At 41.7% G+C, this 25,192-nt stretch overlaps 2 protein-coding genes and 2 pseudogenes across 2 annotated transcripts; 1 reads left to right on the top strand and 3 right to left on the bottom strand.

Moving 5' to 3' along the window:
* Window positions 1-5,788: 5,788 nt before the first annotated feature.
* Window positions 5,789-6,857, bottom strand: LOC145907268 (uncharacterized; annotated as a pseudogene).
* A 971-nt stretch (window positions 6,858-7,828) lies between these two features.
* LOC145907267 (uncharacterized) lies at window positions 7,829-10,895 on the bottom strand (annotated as a pseudogene).
* A 2,312-nt stretch (window positions 10,896-13,207) lies between these two features.
* LOC145907266 (uncharacterized) lies at window positions 13,208-14,155 on the bottom strand. The gene has a single exon (XM_082994692.1). The coding sequence runs from the start codon at window positions 14,153-14,155 to the stop codon at window positions 13,208-13,210; it is 948 nt and encodes a 315-aa protein (XP_082850818.1).
* A 5,493-nt stretch (window positions 14,156-19,648) lies between these two features.
* On the top strand, window positions 19,649-25,156 carry LOC145906745 (U4/U6 small nuclear ribonucleoprotein Prp3-like). Its single transcript, XM_082994199.1, has 14 exons — window positions 19,649-19,996; window positions 20,115-20,209; window positions 20,268-20,375; window positions 20,663-20,767; window positions 21,018-21,193; window positions 21,456-21,567; window positions 21,731-21,925; window positions 22,205-22,371; window positions 22,709-22,782; window positions 23,056-23,202; window positions 23,478-23,691; window positions 23,908-24,026; window positions 24,323-24,400; window positions 24,733-25,156. The coding sequence occupies exons 1-14, from the start codon at window positions 19,852-19,854 to the stop codon at window positions 24,921-24,923; spliced, it is 1,926 nt and encodes a 641-aa protein (XP_082850325.1). The 5' UTR covers window positions 19,649-19,851; the 3' UTR covers window positions 24,924-25,156.
* The last annotated feature ends 36 nt before the right edge of the window (window positions 25,157-25,192 follow it).

Below are 25,192 nucleotides of genomic sequence, written 5' to 3'. Positions count from 1 at the left end.
GCAGCGACAAATTCACTTTCAGTGATCCCAAACGGGCATTGCAAATCCGCCGAAATACAGTGGAAATTGCGGCCTATCTCAGGGGCTTCAGTAGCAACTAATTGAAATTGAAACATACAAGGAGTTTTCGCCTATATTCAAGGTTGCGAAAGTGGGACATGAAGACATAGGGCCTTTGATGTCCGCGTATGCAGAGGAGCAGGGCCTTTTAAAAACCAAAGGGACAGATGCTTATAGGCGCAATGCGCGCGAAACGGATTCTAATTGTTTCCCCTTTGGACGAGTGGTATTTGAAACACGGCCTCAAAATTACGCAAATTTGTTGCGTGGTTGCATTTGAAAGGCTGGCATTCTTCAGCTATTGTGTGGATAAAGTCACGGCGGCGGACGCAGGGTGATATCGACCCCGCAAAGCGGAGCTTGGCTGATTTTACAAATTGTCAGGTGAGATGATGTCGCCGTTGTCTATCGTTAATTATGAGGGCCATTTGCTGTTAAAAAAAAACGTGCACCTTCTTACATTGGACAAATATTAGCCATACCCGCCATACGCCCTTGAACACTACGGAGCAGCATGCGAATCGAATACATTTCGACCATGAAACCTGTTTGCGTGTACCTTGTGTGCGTGTGTGCGGTGCATGCTCACAATCCCACTGAACATTCTATCTGACAATTTCCCCTTTTCTGTGTTCTTTTTTGGCTTTTGAACAAAAATTATACAGGCTACCTTTAAGCTAATATAAGCCATTCCAACAAAATGGGAAAAAATTTTCGACATGGAAATAGATAGATCAACAATTTTAACCATGCAGCCTTAAATTTTACCCGTTTGTAACTTTGAACATTGGTTATTGTGGTTTCAAATCGCAATGTATAAAACAGTTTTCAACAAGCATGTGGAGCCAATAATATGAATTTGTGTATAAGCTGCAGACAGATGGCCACTGTTTCGACCTAAAAGGTCTCATCAGTGCAGCTGGTGTGACTATCAGACGACTTTGCTGACCAAACGGCCAAGCAAAGACTTCCACTGTATAGTCACCACAAAGTGGAAGTCTTTGCTTGGCCGTTTGGTCAGCAAAGTCGTCTGATAGTCACACCAGCTGCACTGATGAGACCTTGTAGGTCGAAACAGTGGCCATCTGTCTGCAGCTTATACACAAAGTCATATTATTGGCTCCACATGCTTATCATATGATTATTGTGACACGGGGCCTGACGGCACTATTGGTTGAGCTTGCTTGGCCGTAGTGTTTCCACCTTGTTTGCTCCGTAAGGTTGCACCTAGTTTGGTGCCCAACGGATGACGGTGACTGTATAGTCACCACAAAGTGGAAGTCTTTGCTTGGCCGTTTGGTCAGCAAAGTCGTCTGATAGTCACACCAGCTGCACTGATGAGACCTTTTAGGTCGAAACAGTGGCCATCTGTCTGCAGCTTATACACAAATTCATATTATTGGCTCCACATGCTTATCATATGATTATTGTGACACGGGGCCTGACGGCACTATTGGTTGAGCTTGCTTGGCCGTAGTGTTTCCACCTTGTTTGCTCCGTAAGGTTGCACCTAGTTTGGTGCCCAACGGATGACGGTGACTGTATAGTCACCACAAAGTGGAAGTCTTTGCTTGGCCGTTTGGTCAGCAAAGTCGTCTGATAGTCACACCAGCTGCACTGATGAGACCTTTTAGGTCGAAACAGTGGCCATCCGTCTGCAGCTTATACACAAATTCATATTATTGGCTCCACATGCTTATCATATGATTATTGTGACACGGGGCCTGACGGCACTATTGGTTGAGCTTGCTTGGCCGTAGTGTTTCCACCTTGTTTGCTCCGTAAGGTTGCACCTAGTTTGGTGCCCAACGGATGACGGTGACTGTATAGTCACCACAAAGTGGAAGTCTTTGCTTGGCCGTTTGGTCAGCAAAGTCGTCTGATAGTCACACCAGCTGCACTGATGAGACCTTTTAGGTCGAAACAGTGGCCATCTGTCTGCAGCTTATACACAAGTTTTCAACAAATTTCGTACATCAGCGCAACCTTTTTAAACTGTGGATGCTGCATGGAGCTTGTGATATAATAGAGTCACTTCTGACAGCATTTAACGTTCATTGTCTACGATTCATTCTATTGAGTGGCTATGTGTGTGGATGTGGTTTGCTTGACTTTAAAAGTTTCACTTAATACTACTCGCGAATATTAGAAAGTTTAATAGCACAAGGGTCTCATGACAATGTACAGGTGTACGCCCCATCCGGCGCTGGAATTTAAAACTCCAACCAAAACTCGACATGGTCGTCAACCCCGGACCCTGCTGTCACTTTTCGAACCCCATCACAGCAGTGATCAACCTGCGCCAGACATGAAGCATGCGACAGGCTCGCATGTGTATGCACGCAACTACTCGTCTTGAACAAAATAGCTACCTGGAAAAATCATTGAAAAACGAGGAAATGTTCTCTACTTGGTGCAAACCGACCGAGGTGACTTGAAAAGACACGTCAACCAACTTCAACTACGATTGCCGGAGATCACACCAGTTTGTCTTACCTACGGATTGAGACCCGTGTAAATCACAACCTGAGTCGTAGACCATCATTACTTTTATTCCAATTAGTCCAGTGTTATTCTAACCTTGTCCTGACTAGGGCCTGAAAATAAACCAGTCGCAGATTGGGTTTTATAAGTCTACACTTACTATACAACACCAATCCTGTGCTTTCTTAAATTTCATCTGTCTCTCAGTCACGTAACCTGCTGTAACTAGGCTACGTGCAGGAGAGTATACTAGTTCTGCTTGACGTCATTTCGGCGAACGGTGTGGTTTAGCCACATTGTGGAAACAGTCACGGCGGCGCGACGACAGGGTGATATTGACCCCGCGAAGCGGAGCTTGGCGGACTTTTGCAAATTGTCAGGTGAGATGATGTCGCCGTTGTCTATCGTAGGGCCATTTGTTGTGATTAAAAAAAACGTGCACCTTCTTACATTGGACAAATATTAGCCATACCCGCCATACGACCTTGAACACTACGGAGCAGCATGCGAATCGAATACATTTCGACCATAGAACCTGTTTGTGTGTACCTTGTGTGCGTGTGTGCGGTGCATGCTCACAAGCCCACTGAACATCCTATCTGACAATTTCCCCTTTTCTGTGTTCTTTTTTGGCGCTTGAACAAAAATTATACAGACTACCTTTAAGCTAATAAAAGCCATTCCAACAAAATGGGAAACAAGTTTCGACATGGAAATAGATAGATCAACAATTTTAACCATGCAGCCTTAAATTTTACCCGTTTGTAACTTTGGACATTGGTTATTGTGGTTTCAAATCGCAATGTATAAAACAGTTTTCAACAAATTTCGTACATCAGCGCAACCTTTTTTGACTGTGGATGCTGCATGGAGCTTGTGATATAATAGAGTCACTTCTAACAGCATTTAACGTTCATTGTCTACGATTCATTCTATTGAGTGGCTATCTGTGTGGATGTGGTTTGCTTGACTTTAAAAGTTTCACTTAATACTACTCGCGAATATTGGAAAGTTTAATAGCACAAGGGTCTCATGACAATGTACAGGTGTACGCCCCATCCGGCGCTGGAATTTAAAACTCCAACCAAAACTCTACATGGTCGTCAACCCCGGACCATGCTGTCACTTTTCGCACCTCATCACAGCAGAGATCAACCTGCGCCAGACATGAAGCATGCGACAGGCTCGCATGTGTATGCACGCAGTTACTCGTCTTGAACAAAATGGCTACCCGTCAACCAACTTCAACTACGATTGCCGGAGATCACACCAGTTTGGCTTACCTACGGATTGAGACCCGTGTAAATCACAACCTGAGTCGTAGACCATCATTACTTTTATTCCAATTAGTCCAGTGTTATTCTAACCTTGTCATGACTAGGGCCTGAAAATAAACCAGTCGCAGATTGGGTTTTATAAGTCTACACTTACTATACAACACTAATCCTGTGCTTTCTTAAATTTCATCTGTCTCTCAGTCACGTAACCTGCTGTAACTAGGCTACGTGTAGGAGAGTATACTAGTCCTGCTTGACGTCATTTCCGCGAACGTTGTGGTTTAGCCACATTGTGGAACCGTCATGGCGGCGCGACGACAGAGTGATATTGACCCCTTTAGCAAATTGTCAGGTGAGATGATGTCGCCGTTGTCTATCGTAGGGCCATTTGTTGTGATTAAAAAAAAACGTGCACCTTCTTGCATTGGACAAATATTAGCCATACCCGCCATACGCTCTTGAACACTACGGAGCAGCATGCGAATCGAATACATTTCGACCATAGAACCTGTTTGCGTGTACCTTGTGTGCGTGTGTGCGGTGCATGCTCACAAGCCCACTGAACATCCTATGTGACAATTTCCCCTTTTCTGCTCTTTTTTGGCACTTGAACAAAAATTATACAGACTACCTTTAAGCTAATAAAAGCCATTCCAACAAAATGGGAAACAAGTTTCGACATGGAAATAGATAGATCAACAATTTTAACCATGCAGCCTTAAATTTTACCCGTTTGTAACTTTGAACATTAGTTATTGTGGTTTCAAATCGCAATGAAAAAAAACAGTTTTCAACAAATTTCGTACATCAGCGCAACCTTTTTAAACTGTGGATGCTGCAACTACTCATCTTGTACAAAATGGCTACCTGGAAAAATCATTGGAAAACGAGGAAATGTTCTCTACTTTTTTAACCATGCAGCCTTAAATTTTACCCGTTTGAACATTGGTTATTGTGGTGCATGGAGCTTGTGATATAATAGAGTCACTTCTAACAGCATTTAACGTTTATTGTCTACGATTCATTCTATTGAGTGGCTATCTGTGTGGATGTGGTTTGCTTGACTTTAAAAGTTTCACTTAATACTGTTGCGGAATTATTTCGGCAGCTTTGCAATTAAGCGGTTAGATGTTTTTGGGTGGCGATGTTATCCCTCAATTAACCCTTCTACCTAATTCGGTACTTTGCACAAAACTGTCTCCCTAATTCTGATGCTGCCCAGAACCCTGCAATAACGGCTCACCACAAAGCCAAAGTAACCCAGGCTGAATTAACTTATTGGACATCGTGTTAAACTCAAAGCGACTAAAAAAACAATACAAGACGTTACTAGCAAAGATCCCGACAACTCACACAACACTGAGATGTTCACAACACCACGCCCAGAAGAAGACTCCACGTTTCAGGGTAATCGTTCGTTACATGCAATCGCCAACCAATCAGGATGAGCCTTTCTGACACGTGGCACATCCGGGACATACAAAAATAAACGGAGCGTAAAATAATAGGAAGAAGAGGGTAGACGGAGGTAATAAAATAGTGTGGTGAAAATAGGTGAAGTGCGAGACTTCAAAGCAATGTATGTGGGTAAAACTATATAATAAATAAAGTGGCAACAACGAAAGAAAACAGTGAAATTACAAGGTGCCAGCAAGAAAGGTGAAAACAATGAAATACATACAATAACTAACAAAAGTGAAATGTGACGTGAAGGAAAGAAAATTCGTAACACTCCCCCCAACCAAAGAATTTTCCTGCTCCTGTTGGACATTGGTCTACACTAGGGTTCCTCTATTTCCCGGATTTTTTACTTCCCGGGATTCGGGGATCCCGACAATAAAATTGGCAACTAAAATTTGTCTATTACACCCGCAAACATTTAATTTAGCAAGTTCCCGTCAAGTAATATCACATTCGCCAAGGTTAAGCTATAAAACGTAAAAAAAATAAACATAATTTTTGTACCGCTAGGTTGCGCCCTAAAAAATTTTTACGTTGTGCTTACAAATGCGTACCAACGTCGTTTATAGTGTAAGTTTCCGCCATAAAACTGATTGAAAAACACAAAAAAGAGTCATCATTTTGATTCATAGGATCCAAAAAAGGAAAATTTATTCACTTCTTAATCTATTTTGCTTTGTTGCCATATTCCCGGGAAGTGAAATCAAAATTCCCGGGATTCGGGAACGGAATATTGTCGAGAAATCCCGGGAATATCCCGTCGAGACATTCCCGGGAAGGAACCCTAGTCTACACGTGTGTCTCCGACGAGAATCGAACTGGCCGGCGTCGGGTCCGTGTAGACCTTCTGCATCCGCCCGAATTATCCGGTGAACTCGATACCTCTCCATTGTCCACTCGGGTTGTATTTGGCCTAAATACATACACCAACGTAGGTTGTTGATCTTCAGCCTGCGGAGGTTCCGCCGTTTGCTTAGCGGGCATTGGAAATGTATCTGTGGTCGGTTTCAGCCGATTGAAATGGATAGTCTGTTGTTTACCAGTCCCATCTTCAATGACAGTTCACAGGCCCGCGTACTCTGACCACTCGGTACGGACCTTTGTAGGGATACTGCAATTTCTTGCACCGACCTACGGGAACGACCGGGTTCGTTAACAGCACATAGTCTCCCATTGAGTATGGCTTTCCCCGTTGTCGCAAGTTGTAGCGGTCTTCCATACGCTTGCGCTGTGTCATAAGACTTTCCCTGACAATTTCTTCGGCCAGCTCTAGACCGTCGCGTAACTGGTCGATCTCCACTCCGTAAGATCGTCTTGAATCTTCTCGGAGGGATCCCAATAAATCTGCCGGAAGGCGCAACGGTCGGCCGGTCAGAAGGGTGTGCGGAGCTTCTCCCGTTGCTTCATGGGCGCTTGCGTTGTAAGCCGCGACTACTCCTGGCAACGCCTCGTCCCATCGTCGTTCGTCTTTCTGTATGTAATTTCTTATCATTGTTATTATGGTCTTATTATTGCGTTCGACACCGCCATTTCCGGGCGCGTGATATGACGTAGTCGGCTTTTCTTACAGCCCATCAGGCGCAACAGCTCGGAAAACAGGTGACTTTCAAAATTTGTCCCTCTATCGGAATGGACCGTTTCCGGGACGCCGTGCACCGTAAACCGATTGCGGTAAAGCAAGCTAGCGGTCTCATCGGCCACGCTCTAACGTATTTCGTGAAAAGGTCGCAGGCTACCAGTATAAATTGGTAACCCGAACGGGTAAGTGGTAGTGGCCCAATAACATCTACTTCGATCCTTTGCATGGGTTTATCCTCATGCGAAGGTATAAGCGGCGCTTGAAAATGTTGCGTTGACTTTTTGTTGTATTGGCACGTTATACAGTTGCGACAAAACGTCTCGACAGATTCGCGCCATTTATGCCAATAAAACCGCTCGGAAACTTTTGCTAACGTTTTGGCAATGCCCAAATGTCCCCCTCCATGTACATCATCATGTAAGCTGGACGTCGCTTCCCAGACCAGGCTTGTCGGCAAAACGATTTTTAAATCATCCTCCCAAGAGGAGTTTCCGCGGCAACAAAGAATGTCCGCCTTCAGTAACGAGCCACTATAACGGGACCAGTAGTGGCGAATCGCGGCGGATTCTCGCTTGACCGCTTTAAATTTCGGGCGTATACCTCTCTTGACCCATTCTCTTACGGCAGCTAGCTCCGGGTCGTTACTCTGCCGCTCCAACAGCTCGTTCTGTTCATATCCGATGGTTGCTTTCAAGTCCACGGCGTTAACCTGTTCAATCCCTCGGCCTTCATCCGCTATCTTGTATGGACATTCTGGATCATCCTCCAGGGAGTCTAGACGGGAAAGTGCGTCCGCGTTACGGTGTTTGCTTCCCTCTTTGTGATGTATATCAAAATCATAGGCGGAGAGATGTTCGACCCAGCGCGCGCATTGCCCGTATAATTCTTTTGACTTCCACAGCCACCTCAACGAGGAATGGTCAGTCCGTAACATACATTTTTGACCAAGGAGATAGCAACGGTAAAGCTAGGTCGCAAATATTACGGCGAGCAGCTCTTTTCGCGTGGTCGAGTAGTTGCGCTCTGACCTATTTAGGGTACGGCTGCCATAAGCCCCAACACACTCCTTACCGTCAACTTCCTGGGAAAGGACGCATCCCACGGCAGTATCGGATGCGTCCGTGTCAAGTATGAATGACTTATTGAAGTTAGGGTAACAAAGGATCGGAGCGGTCGTAAGGTACTGTTTCAACTGAGCGAAGGCCTCCTGGCATTGGTCGTCCCACTGGAACCGCTTTCCTTTTTCTGTCTGCCTGTGGAGGGGACCTGCGATCTTCGCATAGTCACGAATAAATTTGCGATAGTAAGACGTTTGGCCTAAAAACTGCCGGATCTCCTTCACATTACGCGGTGTGGGCCATTCGGAAACCGACTGTACTTTGTTGGGGTCGCATCGTATTCCGTCCTTCGACAATACGTGACCTAAAAAAGCCACCTCCTCTTTGAAAAACGAACACTTAGACGGCTTTAACGTCAGTCCCGCGGTTTGAATTCTCTCTAGGACGTCAGCTAGTCGATTTAAGTGTTGCTCGAAAGTATTGGAGTAAACAATAATGTCATCCAGATACGCTAAGGCACCCCGCCACTCGATTCCGCTTAATACCATGCGCATTAAGCGTTGAAAGGTCGCTGCCGAATTACATAGACCCATAGGCATTGCGTTAAATTCAAACAGGCCGACGTGACTGGTAAACGCAGTTTTCTCTTGCGAAGCGGCATCCATAGCGACCTGCCAATAGCCAGATTTCAAGTCTAGCGTAGAAAAATACGCCGCGTTCGACATTTGGTCAAGGCTGTCGTCTATCCGGGGGATCGGGTAACTGTTCTTTTTAGTTAGCTCGTTTAGCTTGCGGTAATCGACACAAAAACGAGTCTCACCGGATTTCTTCCGAACCAACACGATCGGACTGCTCCACGGCGATTTAAACGGCCGAATCAGTCCTTGTTTGTCCATTTCTGCCAAAATCTCTTCCACTTTCGCCTTGTTGTGGTGGGGCATGCGGCGGGGTGGCTGTCGCACTGGAGCGTTATTTCCTGTGTCGATCACGTGACGCACCACGTCCGTGCGTCCAAGGTCAACGTCAGATGTTGAGAAGGCGTCCTGGTTGGCGCGAAGAAGGGCAAACAGCTCTCCTCTTTGTTCTTCAGTTAGGTGGTTTCCGATCTGAGCTTGCTCTATAATGCACTTAAACGGGTCACGGTTATCCGCTGTTTCGTGTGGTGACACCGAACAAATTTCTGCGCAACCGCCAAAACAATCTGGGTGTTTACATTTCGCCGACGATCCATCGACTACCACACATGCGCCAGACATTGGACATTCGACATTGCCAAAGGCATAAACAGGCGATGCCTGGGCGATCCTTGACCCGCTTGGTATTTCTACCGCTTCGTCCCCCAAATTCGCGACGTAGACCCCAACAGTGTTACTCTGCGCCATCGTTATACTCGTAGCCGTCAACAACCCATATTTTTCCACAAACCCGTCTATCTTCTCGGTTAGAAAAGGGGTTTCCCCGGTGCGCGGCTTTTGGCAAAAGTTTGCTGTTACACATACGTCGGTAAACGCGGGGATGGTGACATCGTCGACGACGTACACCTCGGAAGGTTGTGGCAACGGCACCGGAGAATGCGAGAGTGGCACGCTTGCATCCCCTGCTGTTAGTACGTTGGCTTCGTAGCAGATCTGGCATTTGTTTGACTGGAGGAAATCTAATCCTAGAATAAGGTCGTGCGTAAGATTGTCCACAATGTAAAAACTCGCGTGAGTCATTAATCCTCCCACTCGGAGGGGAAGCTCGACGCAGCCTTTTACCGCCAATTGCTGTCCGCCGGCCCCGACTAAGTTCTTCTTTGAGCACCTGTTTACCTGGTCGTGCTGCTCGGCGCTTAAGGAATGCCACTTTAGGGTATTAATCAAGCAGACACTGGAGCCGGTGTCCAACAATGCACACATTCTCGTCCGGTCGACCAGTAAGTTGACAAACCGCAACGGCGCTGCGGGTGTAGTGGGTTTTTGCACCGACTTTGGTGCCAAACATTTGGGTGTATCTCGAGCTATACGGTGCGCGACGAATCGATCTGGAAAACGAAGGTGTACGTGGTATATTTTGACGTCTCGTGTTGACGTCCCTTGTGCGCATACCCGTGTGCGGGCAGTCGCGCCGCATATGGCCAAGTCCACCGCAACCATAGCAAGTCCGTTCTCGCACGTTGTTGTATTGTGGTCGTTCGCGCTTTATGGCATCCACTTGAGCTTGTAACTTCGATAATGTGTCCTCGAATTGTGCGTTCTTTTCCTTGCACGTTTCTCCATGTCTTCTAACTTTTTTAGTACTAATCCCATCTCTGATGCTTTTGTGCTTACCGCAGCGACTTGAACAAAGCTCGGTGTTTGTGTATTGACAACGACTTGAGCTGCGGCTCTGAATGATCGCTCATATTTGATGGTATTCGGGATAGTGTCCGTGAGGCGCCGGTCTTGCAAGCCTTGCAGTAAGGTAATGTACAGAACCTCATTTTTAAGGGCCGCGTCAGCGGAGTTGCTGTAGGCACCATCGCCCAGTGTCTGTAGGGCGTAAACAAATTCACGTGCTGATTCGCCAGGTAATTGCACGCGCCTTATCAGCTCGGCGCGTTGACGCTCTGCGTGTTGACCAGTAGCCCTTTGGCGCAATGCGCGTTCTTTGAGGTCCTTGTAGGAAACCTCGAACAAGTTTGCTTCCTTTTCTTGTATTGTCCATTTCAAGTCGTTATCAATGCTTGCCAGGAACAGGTGTCGTTTCATTTCTTCTGAGGCCTCGACGCTCGTACAATATGACTCAAATACATTAAAATACTGTCCTAGGTCAGCTCCCGGCCGTAAAGGCGGAGGTTGCATTAAAACATTAAAAGCCATTGTTAAGAAAAACCAACCTTTAAAATATCATAAAACCAAAATACACGTAGGGAGTCTTCCCAGTAAAACCAGCCGGGTGTGGTGACAGGGTCCTGGCGTGCTCGCCAAGTTGTTACGGAATTATTTCGGCAGCTTTGCAATTAAGCGGTTAGATGTTTTTGGGTGGCGATGTTATCCCCCAATTAACCCTTCTACCTAATTCGGTACTTTGCACAAAACTGCCTCCCTAATTCTGATACTGCCCAGAACCCTGCAATAACGGCTCACCACAAAGCCAAAGTAACCCAGGCTGATTTAACTTATTGGACGTCGTGTTAAACTCAAAGCGACTAAAAAAACAATACAAGACGTTACTAGCAAAGATCCCGACAACTCACACAACACTGAGATGTTCACAACGCGACGCCCAGAAGAAGACTCCACGTTTTAGGGAAATCGTTCGTTGCACCAAAAGCACTAACCAATCAGGATGCGCCTTTCCGACACGCGGCACATCCGGGGCTTACAAAAATAAACGGAGCGTAAAATAATAGGAAGAAGAGGGGAGACGGAGGTAATAAAATAGTGTGGTGAAAATAGGTGAAGTGCGAGACTTCAAAGCAATGTATGTGGGTAAAACAATATAATAAATAAAGTGGTAACAACGAAAGAAAACAGTGAAATTACAAGGTGCCAGCAAGAAAGGTGAAAACAATGAAATACATACAATAACTAACAAAAGTGAAAGGTGACGTGAAGGAAAGAAAATTCGTAACAATACTACTCGCGAATATTAGAAAGTTTAATAGCACAGCAGGTCTCATGACAATGTACAAGTGTACGCCCCATCCGGCGCTTAAATTTAAAACTCCAACCAAAACTCTACATGGTCGTCAACCCCGGACCCTGCTGTCACTTTTCGCACCTCATCACAGCAGAGATCAACCTGCGCCAGACATGGAGCATGCGACAGGCTCGCATGTGTATGCACGCAACTACTCGTCTTGAACAAAATGGCTACTGTAGATGCGTGTTCTATTTTAGAAAACTCCGTGTAGATCTGACACCATTTCAGCATAACAATCTTTTATTAAGATGGCAAAACTTCACAGACATCAAAACAGCAAAATCCAAGAGTTGAGTTGTCAATTTAAACGTTCGGTATCGAAATAGTTTGAATGGCATCGAGTTGAATTGTTAGAGTAATCTGGTTTTTAGACAATGCATTACATCGCTTTTTAAACCCGCTTGCAACTTTCTTTCGTACATAAAACTTCTTCAAGTTAAAAATGTCTCTAGGTCAAGTCATGATGTGCCAGCGCGCTATAACTGCGTCCAGACAAGGCGGAGACACTGACACGTTTTTATCGGGGTCGCAAGCGAGTTAATTGTTTTAGAGCGATGTTCGTGAAAGTTTTAAATGGTCGTTCAGAGTTACGTGAATGCGTGCGTAAACGCTCCAGGGTAAAAAGTTTCCACAAACATAACATCGGCAAGTAATCAACGTACATTATAAAAATACATATTAAAAATACACATGTGTGTTCACTACACTCGCCCCGTCGTACGAGATGTTTCGTTATCAATTAGGCACCACACCAAAAAAAATTTGGAAAAAAAATGTTTGTTTAAAATCAATTCCAAAACCGACGCAACATACACAATAAACAATGAATGTATGTATGTATAAAGATCACAAGTTGCGTCGACGTCGTCATTGATTTCGATGATTGGTGTGTGTGTCGTAAGGGCAAATGCAGCTCGCACAGAAGAAAAGAACTCTGCAAAACAAACATACAAAACGGAAGAATTCAATAACACATACATTGCATTTGAACAGTAATAATTCGTCTTATAAGTGAGGTCATTGAAATATAACAAGTTTGGGTTAAGTTTGCAAGTCAGTGGGCTTTAACTTGTAACCGCACCATATGTAAAGGCGCATAGGACATCTGTTATCCTATAGTATTTAACAACGAGTTATTACCCATCCACTTCGGCTTGGGCGTTGTCATCTAGTCAACCCACGACCTAAAATGTACCCCCAAAGGCGACGAAACATAATACCTCTATGTCCATCCAGGGTAATACAATACTCATAAGGAATCATAAAGTTATGAAGTAATAGTTGTGAAACAAGCATATAGACATATATGTTATAGTAATATAATATCAATATAAAATAATATTCGTGTTATTCAATATAAATAAATTCATACAGAACATGTCTTCGACCTGAAAAACAAAAACAATCCGTCTTGGATGTCCAACGGTCGTTTAGACAAGCACAAATGCAGATATGAATGCAGCATAGGCCTCAGTACTGATAGTTCAGGTCTTCAGTATTGTTACAGACGTACAGTAAGTATGAAATACAATATGCAGTAGGCAACAGAAATCTCAAAAGAAAGAAAGTATAATAATGTATTCCTGTAAAAAATATGTCAGAGACAGTAAGTGAAAAGAAAATTAGTCGCGATAGCGCTGAGGTAAACGAACTTCACGACCTCTGCGAGTCATTTTAATCGGCTCAGCAGGCACAGGATCAACTGAGCTACCATCGTTAATAGAAGATTTAGGCAAAGAAGAATGTGGCTCGTCTGTTTCTTCTTCAGCTATAGGCAAAGTAAGAGGCGAGGACAAAACACCAGACACTAAAACAGTTTCATTTTGCTCATCAGAATCACTGAGATCTTCGAAAGATGGTAAATGAGCTACTTTAGTGCGATCAATAGACACGCTATTTGATTTACCATTCATAGCTAAATTGAAATATTTGGCATGCTTTTCAAGAACTTTGTAAGGTCCTCTATAATGTGGATAAAGAGGAGGTCTATGGCCACCAACTTTAACAAAAACATGTGTGCATGATTTCAAATCCTTGTGAAGATATGTTCTTCGTGATGACTGAACACGTCTAGGCGGAAATCTTTTTTCTTCCATTAAGGAACATAACTGTTTAGCATACTCTGATCTATGCTCAACGGAGGCTGTACTCTCAAAATAATCGCACGGCAATCTCAGAGTAGTACCGTACACCAATTCTGCAGGAGAACAGTCTAATTCGGCGTGATGACTAGCATGTATTCCAAGCAAGACTAAGCCTAAATTTGTATACCAAGCCTCAGGATCGTTATATGCACTTAAGGCTGCTTTAAGGCGTCTGTGCGTTCGTTCCACCAGACCGTTCGCCTTTGGATTATAGCTGGTGGTGTTAATTAATTTAATTCCCAAGCATTCGCAAAAGTCATTAAAAACACCTGAAATAAAATTTGATCCTCGATCGGTTGAGATCCGAAGCAGAACTCCAAAGCGAGAAATCCATCCTAGAAGAAGAGCATTTGCACATGTGACTGCAGTAATGTCCTGAAGAGGTATGGCTTCAAGCCAACGGCTAAATCTATCAACCACTGTCATAACATACGTATAACCATGTGAACTTGACATCGGACCTACGATATCAACGTTAAGGTCGGTAAAGCGTTCTTGAGGCTCAATGTAATGGCCTAAAGGCGAGATATTATGCAAACGAACCTTACAAGATTGGCAAGGAATGCACGTTTTACACCATTGTAGAATGTCATTGTTCATGCCAGGCCAGACATAGCGTTCTTTGATTAGTTTGCGAGTGATGGCAATACCAGGATGTGAAAGGGAATGAAGAACATTAAAAACACGTTTTCTGAACTGAGGAGGTACAACAGCTCTAAACATTCCTGTAGAAATGTCACCAACAATACTTAGATGAGAATTTGGAAGTCTACGCTTAACTAACCTTAAACTCTTGACAAACAATCTGCCACGACATTGTGAAAACCTTGAATATGTTCAATACGACTCGTGAACTGGGAAATATAATCAAAATGTCGCTCTTGTCTCGGCGAAAGGTTATCAGACTTCGAATGGAAAGCTCTAATGAGAGGTTTGTGATCCGTAACTACGTTAAAATTTCGTCCTCGAAGCAAATGTTTAAAATGCTTGACTGCTTCGTAAATAGCCAATAGTTCTCTATCAAAAGTGGAATATTTTCGTTGAGCGTTTGACAAACCTCGGGAGAAGAAAGCGAGTGGACGCCAATTACCATCGTCAAGTTGATTGAGAACAGCACCCATAGCAAAGTTACTGCTATCGCACACTAAAGAAAAACTTCCATTTAACTTTGGATAATGAAGCAAAGTTTCGTCACTCAAAAGATCACGAGATTTTTCGAAAGCAACGATAGCCTCTGCGGACCATGCTAAATTTTTGTTTTTAGTGGAATCCTTACGCAGCATGTTTGTCAGCAACTGCAAATGTTCCGCACAATGAGGGATAAATCGTCTATAGAAATTTACCATTCCGAGATAACGCCTTAACTCTTTAATTGTAATTGGCCGTGGAAAGTTTTTAATTACGTCAACTTTACTTTTTAATGGGCAAAACCATCTTTAGAAATTTTGTGACCAAGGAAAGTTAGTTCACAAACTCCAAAATTGCTCTTTTCTACATTTATCTCCAAACCATAATCAGACAATCGTTTCAAAACCTGCCTTAAATGTTCCTTATGCTCTATTTCAGACTTACTTGAAATCAAGATATCATCCAAATACACGAAAACAAAGGGCAAACCACGTAAAATCTGATCCATAAATCTTTGAAACGTCTGTGGCGCATTACACAACCCAAATGGCAATCGCAAGTATTCCATTGATCTATGCGGAAAGACCACAGATGTTTTTGGTATTGATTCCTCATCAAGCAAAATTTGAAAATAGGCATTACGCAGGTCCAACTTAGAAAAAACAGTAGCACCATCAAGATTGTTGACAAAATCCGCCAAAAATGGAATTGGGTATCTATCAGCCTCAGTAATCAAATTTAGCCTCCGATAATCGCCACAGATGCGCCATTTACCATTGGGTTTAGGAACGACATGAATAGCAAAAGACCAAGGAGAATTGCTAGGGCGAACAATACCTTTGCTCTCAAGTTCATCGAACTGTTCATGAACAACCTTTAGCATTTCCGGAGACAAGCGTCTAGGACGACAACTGACTGGGTAGCCATTAGTAATAATCTTATGCTTCACCGTGTGTTGAACTACGCATGGGCTCAGTAACCTTGGGAAATTCAGATACAATTTTCTCAAATTCATTTAACTCTCTTTCTTTTCGTTCAAAAGTCACATTATTATTTCTGGTGTTAACATCTGACGTCATTGTACCACAACGATTATTACTTCGCTGGACAACACGAACAAACTTCTTTCTATTGCTTGCATAAAAAGATCTGCGTCGAGTATTACGTGCGTAATGATTAACGCCCATAAGATGGTAATTTGGAATAAAAATTACGCATTTCATGAGCATTATGGTAATCACGCAAGCCTTCCTGTCTATATCTGTTGCGCGAAAAGGATCTGAAATTGTTGATTAAGCGTCTTCCTTTGACATCAACAAGAAAATCAAAATATTTCAGAAAATCACTTCCAATTATGCCTTGGTCAATATCAGCAACATAAAACTTCCAAGAATAAGAACGAATCTGACCAAAATTTACTTTCAAGTGCGTTATTCCAAAAATCTTAAGACAACTGCCAGAAATGCCGCGAAATACGGTGTTAACTCGTTGGAAGCAATGCTTAACAAACCATAAAGGAACCAACGATACGACGGGGCGAGTGTAGTTAAATTTCTGTGACTCACTTGTTACATCACAAGCAGCAACCATCCTTTCTATGCTACTGAACCAAGCCTTCGGCATCTTAGACCAGAATTCCGGCAAACGCAGTTTAGGAGCACCTGAAACTGAAATACCTGTACGAAACCTGGAAGGAGAAGTGTTAGAATGGTTTCTAGTTATAATAGGCTCAGAAAAAGTTACATTAGTATTAGCTGTGTTTAACCTGGATAGAGATTTAAGTCTTATTTGTTCCGTGTCGGTTACATGCGTTCCCCCTAAATGAGAAGATGACAAACCCGGCGGCCAAAGAAGAGTTTCCCCATCTTGATTATATACAGTGGGCTTAAAATCGTCCCTATTGACTTGCAAACCAGGCGCTAAACAAGCTGGGGTGGTAGGTGTTTGTTTCATTTTAGGCAAAAAACGATATAAATTTCTCCATAAACTAACAATGTTTAAACGTGAAAAGCAAAGTAGGCAAATTAATTAACAACGCAGTTGTCATTCAAGCAAAAGAAATAAAAAACAAGCACTTTACCAAATATTAAATAATTGAAGTTGATCCAACGACGATGTTCCTTCCGATGAATTCCCTCCAATGAAGTTCCAAGTCTTTGTATAATTCCTTCGAACAGCAACGTTGATGCAGAATCCAAGAATTTCCTCCAGAGAAACGTACCAGCAAACAAAGTGTCCGTAGAATTCGTGTCCGCAGAATCATCAAGGAATATAGAATATAGTTGTCGGCCAGAGAAAATGCCACCATCGAATAAATGAAGAAATGTTCGTATTAAAATTGTCAAACCCTGTTCGTCCAACCTCGCCAAAGACAACAGGTTCTATCGTCGAGAAGAATTGATTTGCAATTGTTTTTACGCTGTTTCTTTTTATCTTTCATTGTTTTAGAAATGGCAAGAAGTCAAGATTATCATCCCCAAGTTCATCAAAGATAAGAAATAGCTTTTTTAGCGTAGATTTATCGTGAGAATGCTTCTTCAGTTTAGAGTTCTTCAATAGATAAGACAGAAAGTACTCACGATTTCAGTTCTTTGCAGAAAATCCAATATCACGTCGGGGTCACCAATTTGTAGATGCGTGTTCTATTTTAGAAAACTCCGTGTAGATCTGACACCATTTCAGCATACATCAAAACAGCAAAATCCAAGAGTTGAGTTATCAATTTAAACGTTCGGTATCGAAATAGTTTGAATGGCATCGAGTTGAATTGTTAGAGTAATCTGGTTTTTAGACAATGCATTACATCGCTTTTTAAACCCGCTTGCAACTTTCTTTCGTACATAAAACTTCTTCAAGTTAAAAATGTCTCTGGGTCAAGTCATGATGTGCCAGCGCGCTATAACTGCGTCCAGACAAGGCGGAGACACTGACACGTTTTTATCGGGGTCGCAAGCGAGTTAATTGTTTTAGAGCGATGTTCGTGAAAGTTTTAAATGGTCGTTCAGAGTTACGTGAATGCGTGCGTAAACGCTCCAGGGTAAAAAGTTTCCACAAACATAACATCGGCAAGTAATCAACGTACATTATAAAAATACATATTAAAAATACACATGTGTGTTCAATACACTACCTGGAAAAATCATTGAAAAACGAGGAAATGTTCTCACTTGGTGCAAACCGACCGAGGTGACTGGAAAAGACACGTCAACCAACTTCAACTACGATTGCCGGAGATCACACCAGTTTGTCTTAACTGCGGATTGAGAGCCGTGTAAATCACAACCTGAGTCGTAGACCATCATTACTTTTATTCCAATTAGTCCAGTGTTATTCTAACCTTGTCATGACTAGGACCTGAAAATAAACCAGTCGCAGATTGGGATTTATAAGTCTACACTTACTATACAACACCAATCCTGTGCTTTCTTAAATTTCATCTGTCTCTCAGTCACGTAACCTGCTGTAACTAGGCTACGTGTAGGAGAGAACATTCAGCCCTCTCCAGACACCAGACTCCCAAATGTTTTACTTCAGTATTGTTTTTGTAGATTGTGACTTTTCCACCCCCTCCCTATTTCACTTGGTACGCCGAAGGGGAGTGAAACCGCGAAATTCACACGCTGTTGCTTGGTCACGTAAGAGCGCTTCGCCAATCTATATTTTTTGCAATGCAAAAAATTTCGGAGTTTTTGAATTATGAATTTTACACAGCATTTCGATTGGGCAGCTCTTTGAAATTCATTGTTACTTCGCGTCAATGCGTTTTTCTGCCCTGTATCGACACCATGCCAAAGCGAAGTGGGTAGTTGTGTATTCTTCGCTTCACGATCCAAATGATAAAAGTGTCACGATGAACGATTTGTCTGCGTACTTATTACTGGCGGGCGTAACCGTTTTACCCAAGGCTTCAGAAGCGCCCAGTTAAGGCGCATCAATCCCAACGTTAAGGAAGGCTTCAGTCGCTTCCTAAACGCCGTTCATATTCGCAGTTACACAAACAGTACTATATATATCATATACGATGTGTCCAGTAGGAAAATATATAAAAATGTCAAACCAGTTTGGCTTACCTGCGGATTGAGACCACCATTACCTTTATTCCAATTAGTCCAGTGTTATTCTAACCTTGTCCTGACTAGAACCTGAAACTAAACCAGTCGCAGATTGGGATTCATAGGTCTGCATTTACTACACAACACCAATCCTGCCACCCAACTGGTCTCGGACACTTAATTAAGCTATTGGAACAATTTAAAGTTACGCCACCTGATATAGTAACGTGTCTTTCTATTCAATAAAGCAGTCTACCCACGGAGTCGAAATTAGTATTAGTAAATTAGTAAAGAAGACTTAGCCTCAGTCACAGCAGCCGGCCGAAATCATTGCTTGTTTGGGAGTTTCGTAGCGGATCGTCCTCCACGTGCACAGCGGGGGAGTGAATTTCGTAGCGGATCGTCCTCCACGTGCACTCACGTATGATTTTAGTTGAGGCCCATTTTTTGTGACTTGCATTTATCTTAAACTGAATTACCACTTTTAGCGTTGTATGGTGCTCGTTGCTGTCTAATCCGAAAATATATTTTTTACTAATATTAGTGCCACAAACTCAGTCCTCGTCTACTTTTGACATTTTCTTGTAGCGTAAATTTTTGCGAGGGAACGCCTAACTCTTGTAAGCCCATTATTTTTAGGAAGATCACATAATTTAATTTTTCTTTCCCATTGAGAAAAACTATGTAAGATGTTGCATGAAATTTAAAAAAATAAACTTTCTGTAGTGCTTCGGATTAGGCCAAAACTGAGGGTGTGCGTTTGTATTACGATTACTTCAGAAAATAAACTTTGTGGAATGTGTGTTTTCCTGTTCTTTTAAACAAGGGCCAGTAGCCGATTTCATAAAAAAGTTTAATACATCTTTCCCCCGTGTTGACCGAAGCACCATTTAGTGCACAGCTATCGCATTAACACATCCTTTTTTGCGAACGAACAACGCAATGGGTATTACTAGAGAAGAAGCAGAAGTAATAAAACCTTACATAAGTGAAGCAGCGGAAAAGGTTTTGGGCTTTAAAGACAATGCAATAGTACTCGCCGCAATCAACTGTTTGTACAAAGGTTTTGACAAATCCGAAACTGTTGGTAAGTTTGAATGTTGTTCATTTGTGGTTTCAAATCATGTAATATATGTTTTTTTGTATAGAAATGATTTGGTTGATTATATGGTTCTGGGTTAGTAATATGGGTTCGCATTTTGTAGAACACCTTCAACCATTGATGGATGCATCGGCTCCGAAATTTGTTGACGAAATGTTCCGAAAAATTGAGAAAGGAAAAAAGCATCGCAAACGCAAGGTTTGTTTGTTATTGTACTGGTTGTACTTATATTATATAAAATAATAAAAACATACAGGATGAAAGCGATCCCCCAGCTGACAAACCAAAAAAGGCAAGGAGATTTGAAGAACCCGCACCACCTGAGAATGATGCGGAAAGTCCTGGCATGTTAACCACACAGCAGGTTGGACAACAGTGCAAAATGGCCATGTACACCCACATAATATATATATATATATATATAGTCCTGTACATTTACATATAATTCATGTACATCAACATAATAAAATATACTTATTATCTGATAAGGGCAAATGCAGCTATGCTAAAAACTTGCTTGATAAAGTAGACCAAAAGCATAATGCAGCAAATAATTGATAGTGTGTGAATGTACATGTATGCCATTTTTGTCTTTCTTTTTCTTAACTTTAAGTTTATATTTGCTTGAAAACAAAGTTTTTTGACAAACAGATCAAAAGCATGATGGAACAGGCACGGCACCAGATACAGCAGAGGAAAGAACAAATCAAGCAAATTAGCCCCACTATGTTGTCTGCTAAAGTTAAGGAGGCTGAGGTACATTGTCTAACTTTATCCTTAAATGTTGCATTGTTAAAGAAGAATATATATACCTTTTAGTCAAATAAAATTGGCTTGGTAGGACATATATGTATTTAAACTCACCTCATTTTGTGAATTAATTTGTTTCGTCGTCAGTAGTATCAAATATATTGTTACAACTGTTTATCGCACTGTCAAATTTGGGCATTTTGATAAGGTGTTTTGAAAACATGCACTTATAGAACTATATAATTTTTTTATTAAGGGTCGCATCGTGCCTGCTGCTGAAACAACTTTAATGGATGACGCAGTAGCAAAGGCTCAAAAAGCCGCAGAACTCCAGCAAAGAATCCAAGCCAAGTTGGCATTGAAGCCAGAGCTCCTGGCTGGAATCCAGCAGCCCGGAGTGCAAGCCAGGCTTATTAACATGGCAAAAATTGAGTAGGTTTTAAAAAGGCATTATTCATCTGATACCTATGTATTTTGGCTGGTGTTATCGTATTTCACAAATAATTCCAACCGTATATAGACAACGCAGCAATGTTTCGTGCAATCACATTATTGGCATGATGCGTAGGTTCTTGTTTGGCGACCACAGCTATCCTATTGTGATCATTTAAAGGCTTTGCAGCCCAGTTGTATATAGAGAATAAATACAAATGTACACACATTTTTCCATGTTACAAATCCCTGTTTGATGCAGAAAGCAGCAACAGATGCAGGCTCCAAAGCCACTGATTTTAGATGACAAAGGACGCACAGTTGATGCCACTGGACAGCTTCTGAAAATGCCAAGTCGGGTTCCCACATTGAAGGTGTGTTCTATAAACATGAAGAATCTATCCTTCTGCCACAAACAAATGTAGATTTTATTTACTGACGTTTCGTTGCTATCCAACAAGGCATCATCAAACTGTACATCTTTATCTGGCTGGTTTGTAGTTTTGTTGATAACTCCTCTAAGTCCATTTTCAACAGGCCAACATTCGAGCAAAAAAACAGGAGCAATTTAGACTCAAGATGCATGAAAAGCCTGAACCCGACATGACGAGCACGACCAGCAATTTTTTTGATCAGCGAGTGAAGCAGGAGGGTTCCACGAGATCACGAAGAAATTTTAAGTTTCACGATAAGGGCAAATTTGAGCATATTGCCCAAAAAATACGAACCAAGGTAAATTTTTAGCAACAGTATATTTAGTATTTAACATTTTGGCACACAAATGGGTGAGTTGGAAGCTGTTTCATGAAAGTTATTTCATCATAGGAACTAAGGGAAATTGCTGGTTTAAGATAATAACTCCGCTGTATGATTGTAAAGGTCAATTTGTGCGGATTTAGTCACAATGTCTTTTAGGCTTTAAATAAAATACTATTCGTATGTAGTACCTATATTTAAGCATATTTTTTATTGTTTTTATCCTAATAAGACACTTTACAAACTATGTTTCAGGCCCAACTTGAAAAGCTTCAGGGTGAAATATCACAAGCAGCCAAGAGGACGGGAATTCACCAAGCATCCAAACTTGCACTTATAACTCCTTCCATAGCAAAGGATATGAGCATTAGCTCGATACCTTACATGGAATGGTGGGATGCATACGTAATGGACCAATCTGTGTAAGAATTGAATTCTCTTTCAGTTTGACGCAGTGACAAAAATGCCTTATTATGTAAAGTTAATTTCTTGTTACATTGTAACACAATTCAAACCAGGATGGCTAACTAATTATTTTATACAGTAGCTCGCCTCTGCACCCCTGAATTATAAGAATAGGGTTTTAAGCTTATGAAAACACATCTATAAATTTATGGGGTTTTAGTTTTGAGTTTTTTTGTGTGTTTTCTATAAATTACAATGTAGATAAAGTTTTTGGCAATTACATAACAATACTTGCTGTCAAATCTTTTACCATGATTTTTCCATATATGTATTTATTCCAACTTCATGTTGCAGAGAGGACAGAATCAAAATATACCCAGATGTTATCACCAACCTAATTGAACATCCTGCACAACTTAAAGCACCAGGTAAGACTTTATTGTAAGACAATTGTAGCTTTTAATCGATGATAATGGATGCTAATATTTTGGATTTTTTATCTTGTTGCTTTTGTCTGTTTGTGTGAAAAAAGCAATACCAGTAAGCAGTAAAATCAAAATAATTTTGGTTAATTTAATGAAATTGTCCTTTGAATTCGAAAAGAACGTTTAAATTTGGCCTATTTTAGTAGTTTTACCAATAATTGTAGAACAAAGCATATAGTTCCATACTTTTGCCAACATACCAAATAATCAATTTAGGATCTAGAAGACACGGAAATGCGGTGATTGCCACTTACCTGACGAAGAAGGAGCGCAAGAAGTTAAGGAGAATGAACAGGAGGGAGGCTCTGAAGGATGAGCAAGAAAAAGTTAGACTTGGTCTTGTTCCTGCCCCAGAACCCAAAGGTCTGTGTATGGAATGGCAAAGAGGACAGGTGCACTGATGAGACCTTACTGGTCGAAACAGTGGACGTCTGTATGTAGCTCACAGCATTCATTCAAATAATGTTAAAATATCAAGTTTTTGAGAAGTGCATGTGTAGATGACATAAAACATGCTTACTTGCTACTATAACTTGTCTGTTAGTTCTTGGCTTAGACTTGCAGTAGAGCACATATTGCAAGTCTATAAAAGGGCTATTTTTACTTCTTCCACAAGTTTTTAATTTTTGGTGTTGCAGTGAAACTATCCAATTTGATGAGAGTGCTGGGCACGGACGCTGTACAAGACCCAACAAAGGTTGAAAAGCACGTCCGGCAACAGATGGCGAAGAGGCAGAAGGCCCACGAGCAAGCCAACGCAGCCAGGAAACTCACTACTGAGCAGAAGAAAGAGAAAAGAGTAAAAAAATTGAAGGAATCTACTGATGGTGGTGTTCAAGTTACAATGTACAGGTATATGCTTGAAATATAGCTGGATCACAAAGTCAAATCTACAAAACGCCCTTTGAGCAATAAAATAAATGCAAGATAGCACCATCTTTAAGTTGGGAGTTTTTTTGAGGAAATATAGGGGTGTAAAGAATTATAAACATTTTGGCTCTTTGCAAATGTTGTCTACAATGTTTTCCATATGACTTTCAATTACGAAATTGTCTGTTTACTGTACAGGGTTCGTAGTCTTCGCGATCCATCCAAAAAGTTCAAGATAGAAATGAACAGCAAACAGCTTTATATGACTGGTTGCACAATCCTGCATCCGGATATCAACATTGTCGTCGTCGAAGGAGGTACATTTGCAATAGCTCCTGTATACTCACTTTTTTATTTGCACCAAATTTAGACTCTGAATCAAGTAATAAATTATAAAAAAAAATCGTTTAACCATTATCAGTCTGGTGTCATTGCCAGTAGAATAAGTGTAACAAATGTAATACAAGGTGTATTATTAAAAATGTGTCCCAAAATTGTGATACCCATGAAGTCTATGCCAATATTTTGCAAGAGTGAGCATCTGTGTGCAGCTCATAGGAATCATATTATTGGCTCCACTTGCTTATTTACAAAATCTTCTTGATGCTAACAGGGCCAAAAGCACAGCGTAAATTTCAACGTTTGATGACAGTTCGCATACGATGGGACGAAGACAAGAAGGGCAAACGTGGTAAGGGTTACAATTTACTACGTTTAAAAACTCGATAAGTGTATTGAAGTGCAAAAACCTTGGTATTTATGCACTTTTCTTTCAGTTTTACAAATGTTTGGCGAAGGAATTTAAACCATTTTTGGCAAAACGGCAAAAAGATGCACTTTGATTAAGGATACAAATTATGCTCGTTACATATGCAAAAATAAGGCTTGGAAAATTTTTAGTATATCCGCATTTGTTTGATTCGACCCACTGTCGCAAGATCTTATCAAGACTGTTCGGGCTGCTCTTTTTATCTGCTTCTTATGTTCCGTACTTTTCACATAAATCTCTTTCCGTTGTTATAGAAGTAGTATCGAGCAGTGACTCTGGGCCGCCTTGTCAGCTAATATGGGAGGGGCAGACGAAAATGAACCACTTCGGCGACATGACCTTTAAACAGTGTAACACCGACAACCAGGCCAGGGACTTCTTTCTTAACCACGGTGTGGAACATTACTGGGACTTGGCTCACTCGCAAAAGATTCTGCAAGAGTGATTGCGCGACGTGGTAACCCGATATCGGGCATGGTTTGAGGTTCATTTGCTGAAGCAAACGCAAGATTTAGTGTCTCTTTTCAATAAACTTGGGACATTCTGGCAAGATTTAAGAAAAATTGAAATTTTGACGACTTGCTGCAAGGATTCAACGTGAGAAATATTGTATTAGACGATCCAAATTCTGTTGTGGTTTCTTTCGTTCGGTTCGGTGACATTTATTGAAATACACGAGCAGCTTTATATGTCTGTCTGTGGATTCAAGTTTGC

This window comes from Ascidia mentula, chromosome 6, assembly GCF_947561715.1.
Source record: "Ascidia mentula chromosome 6, kaAscMent1.1, whole genome shotgun sequence".
NCBI classification, from domain to species: Eukaryota; Metazoa; Chordata; class Ascidiacea; order Phlebobranchia; family Ascidiidae; genus Ascidia; species Ascidia mentula.
This window is presented reverse-complemented; position numbering and strand designations above follow the sequence as displayed.

Excerpts from the sequence above, each read along its gene's own strand:
- LOC145907266 (XM_082994692.1), bottom strand. The coding sequence starts at position 14,155 with ATGACAGTGGTTGATAGATTTAGCCGTTGGCTTGAAGCCATACCTCTT.
- LOC145906745 (XM_082994199.1), top strand. The coding sequence starts at position 19,852 with ATGGGTATTACTAGAGAAGAAGCAGAAGTAATAAAACCTTACATAAGT. Across the intron at positions 22,783-23,055 it reads TGCACAACTTAAAGCACCAG|GATCTAGAAGACACGGAAAT; the intron begins GTAAGACTTTAT and ends TAATCAATTTAG. Across the intron at positions 24,027-24,322 it reads CATTGTCGTCGTCGAAGGAG|GGCCAAAAGCACAGCGTAAA; the intron begins GTACATTTGCAA and ends TGATGCTAACAG.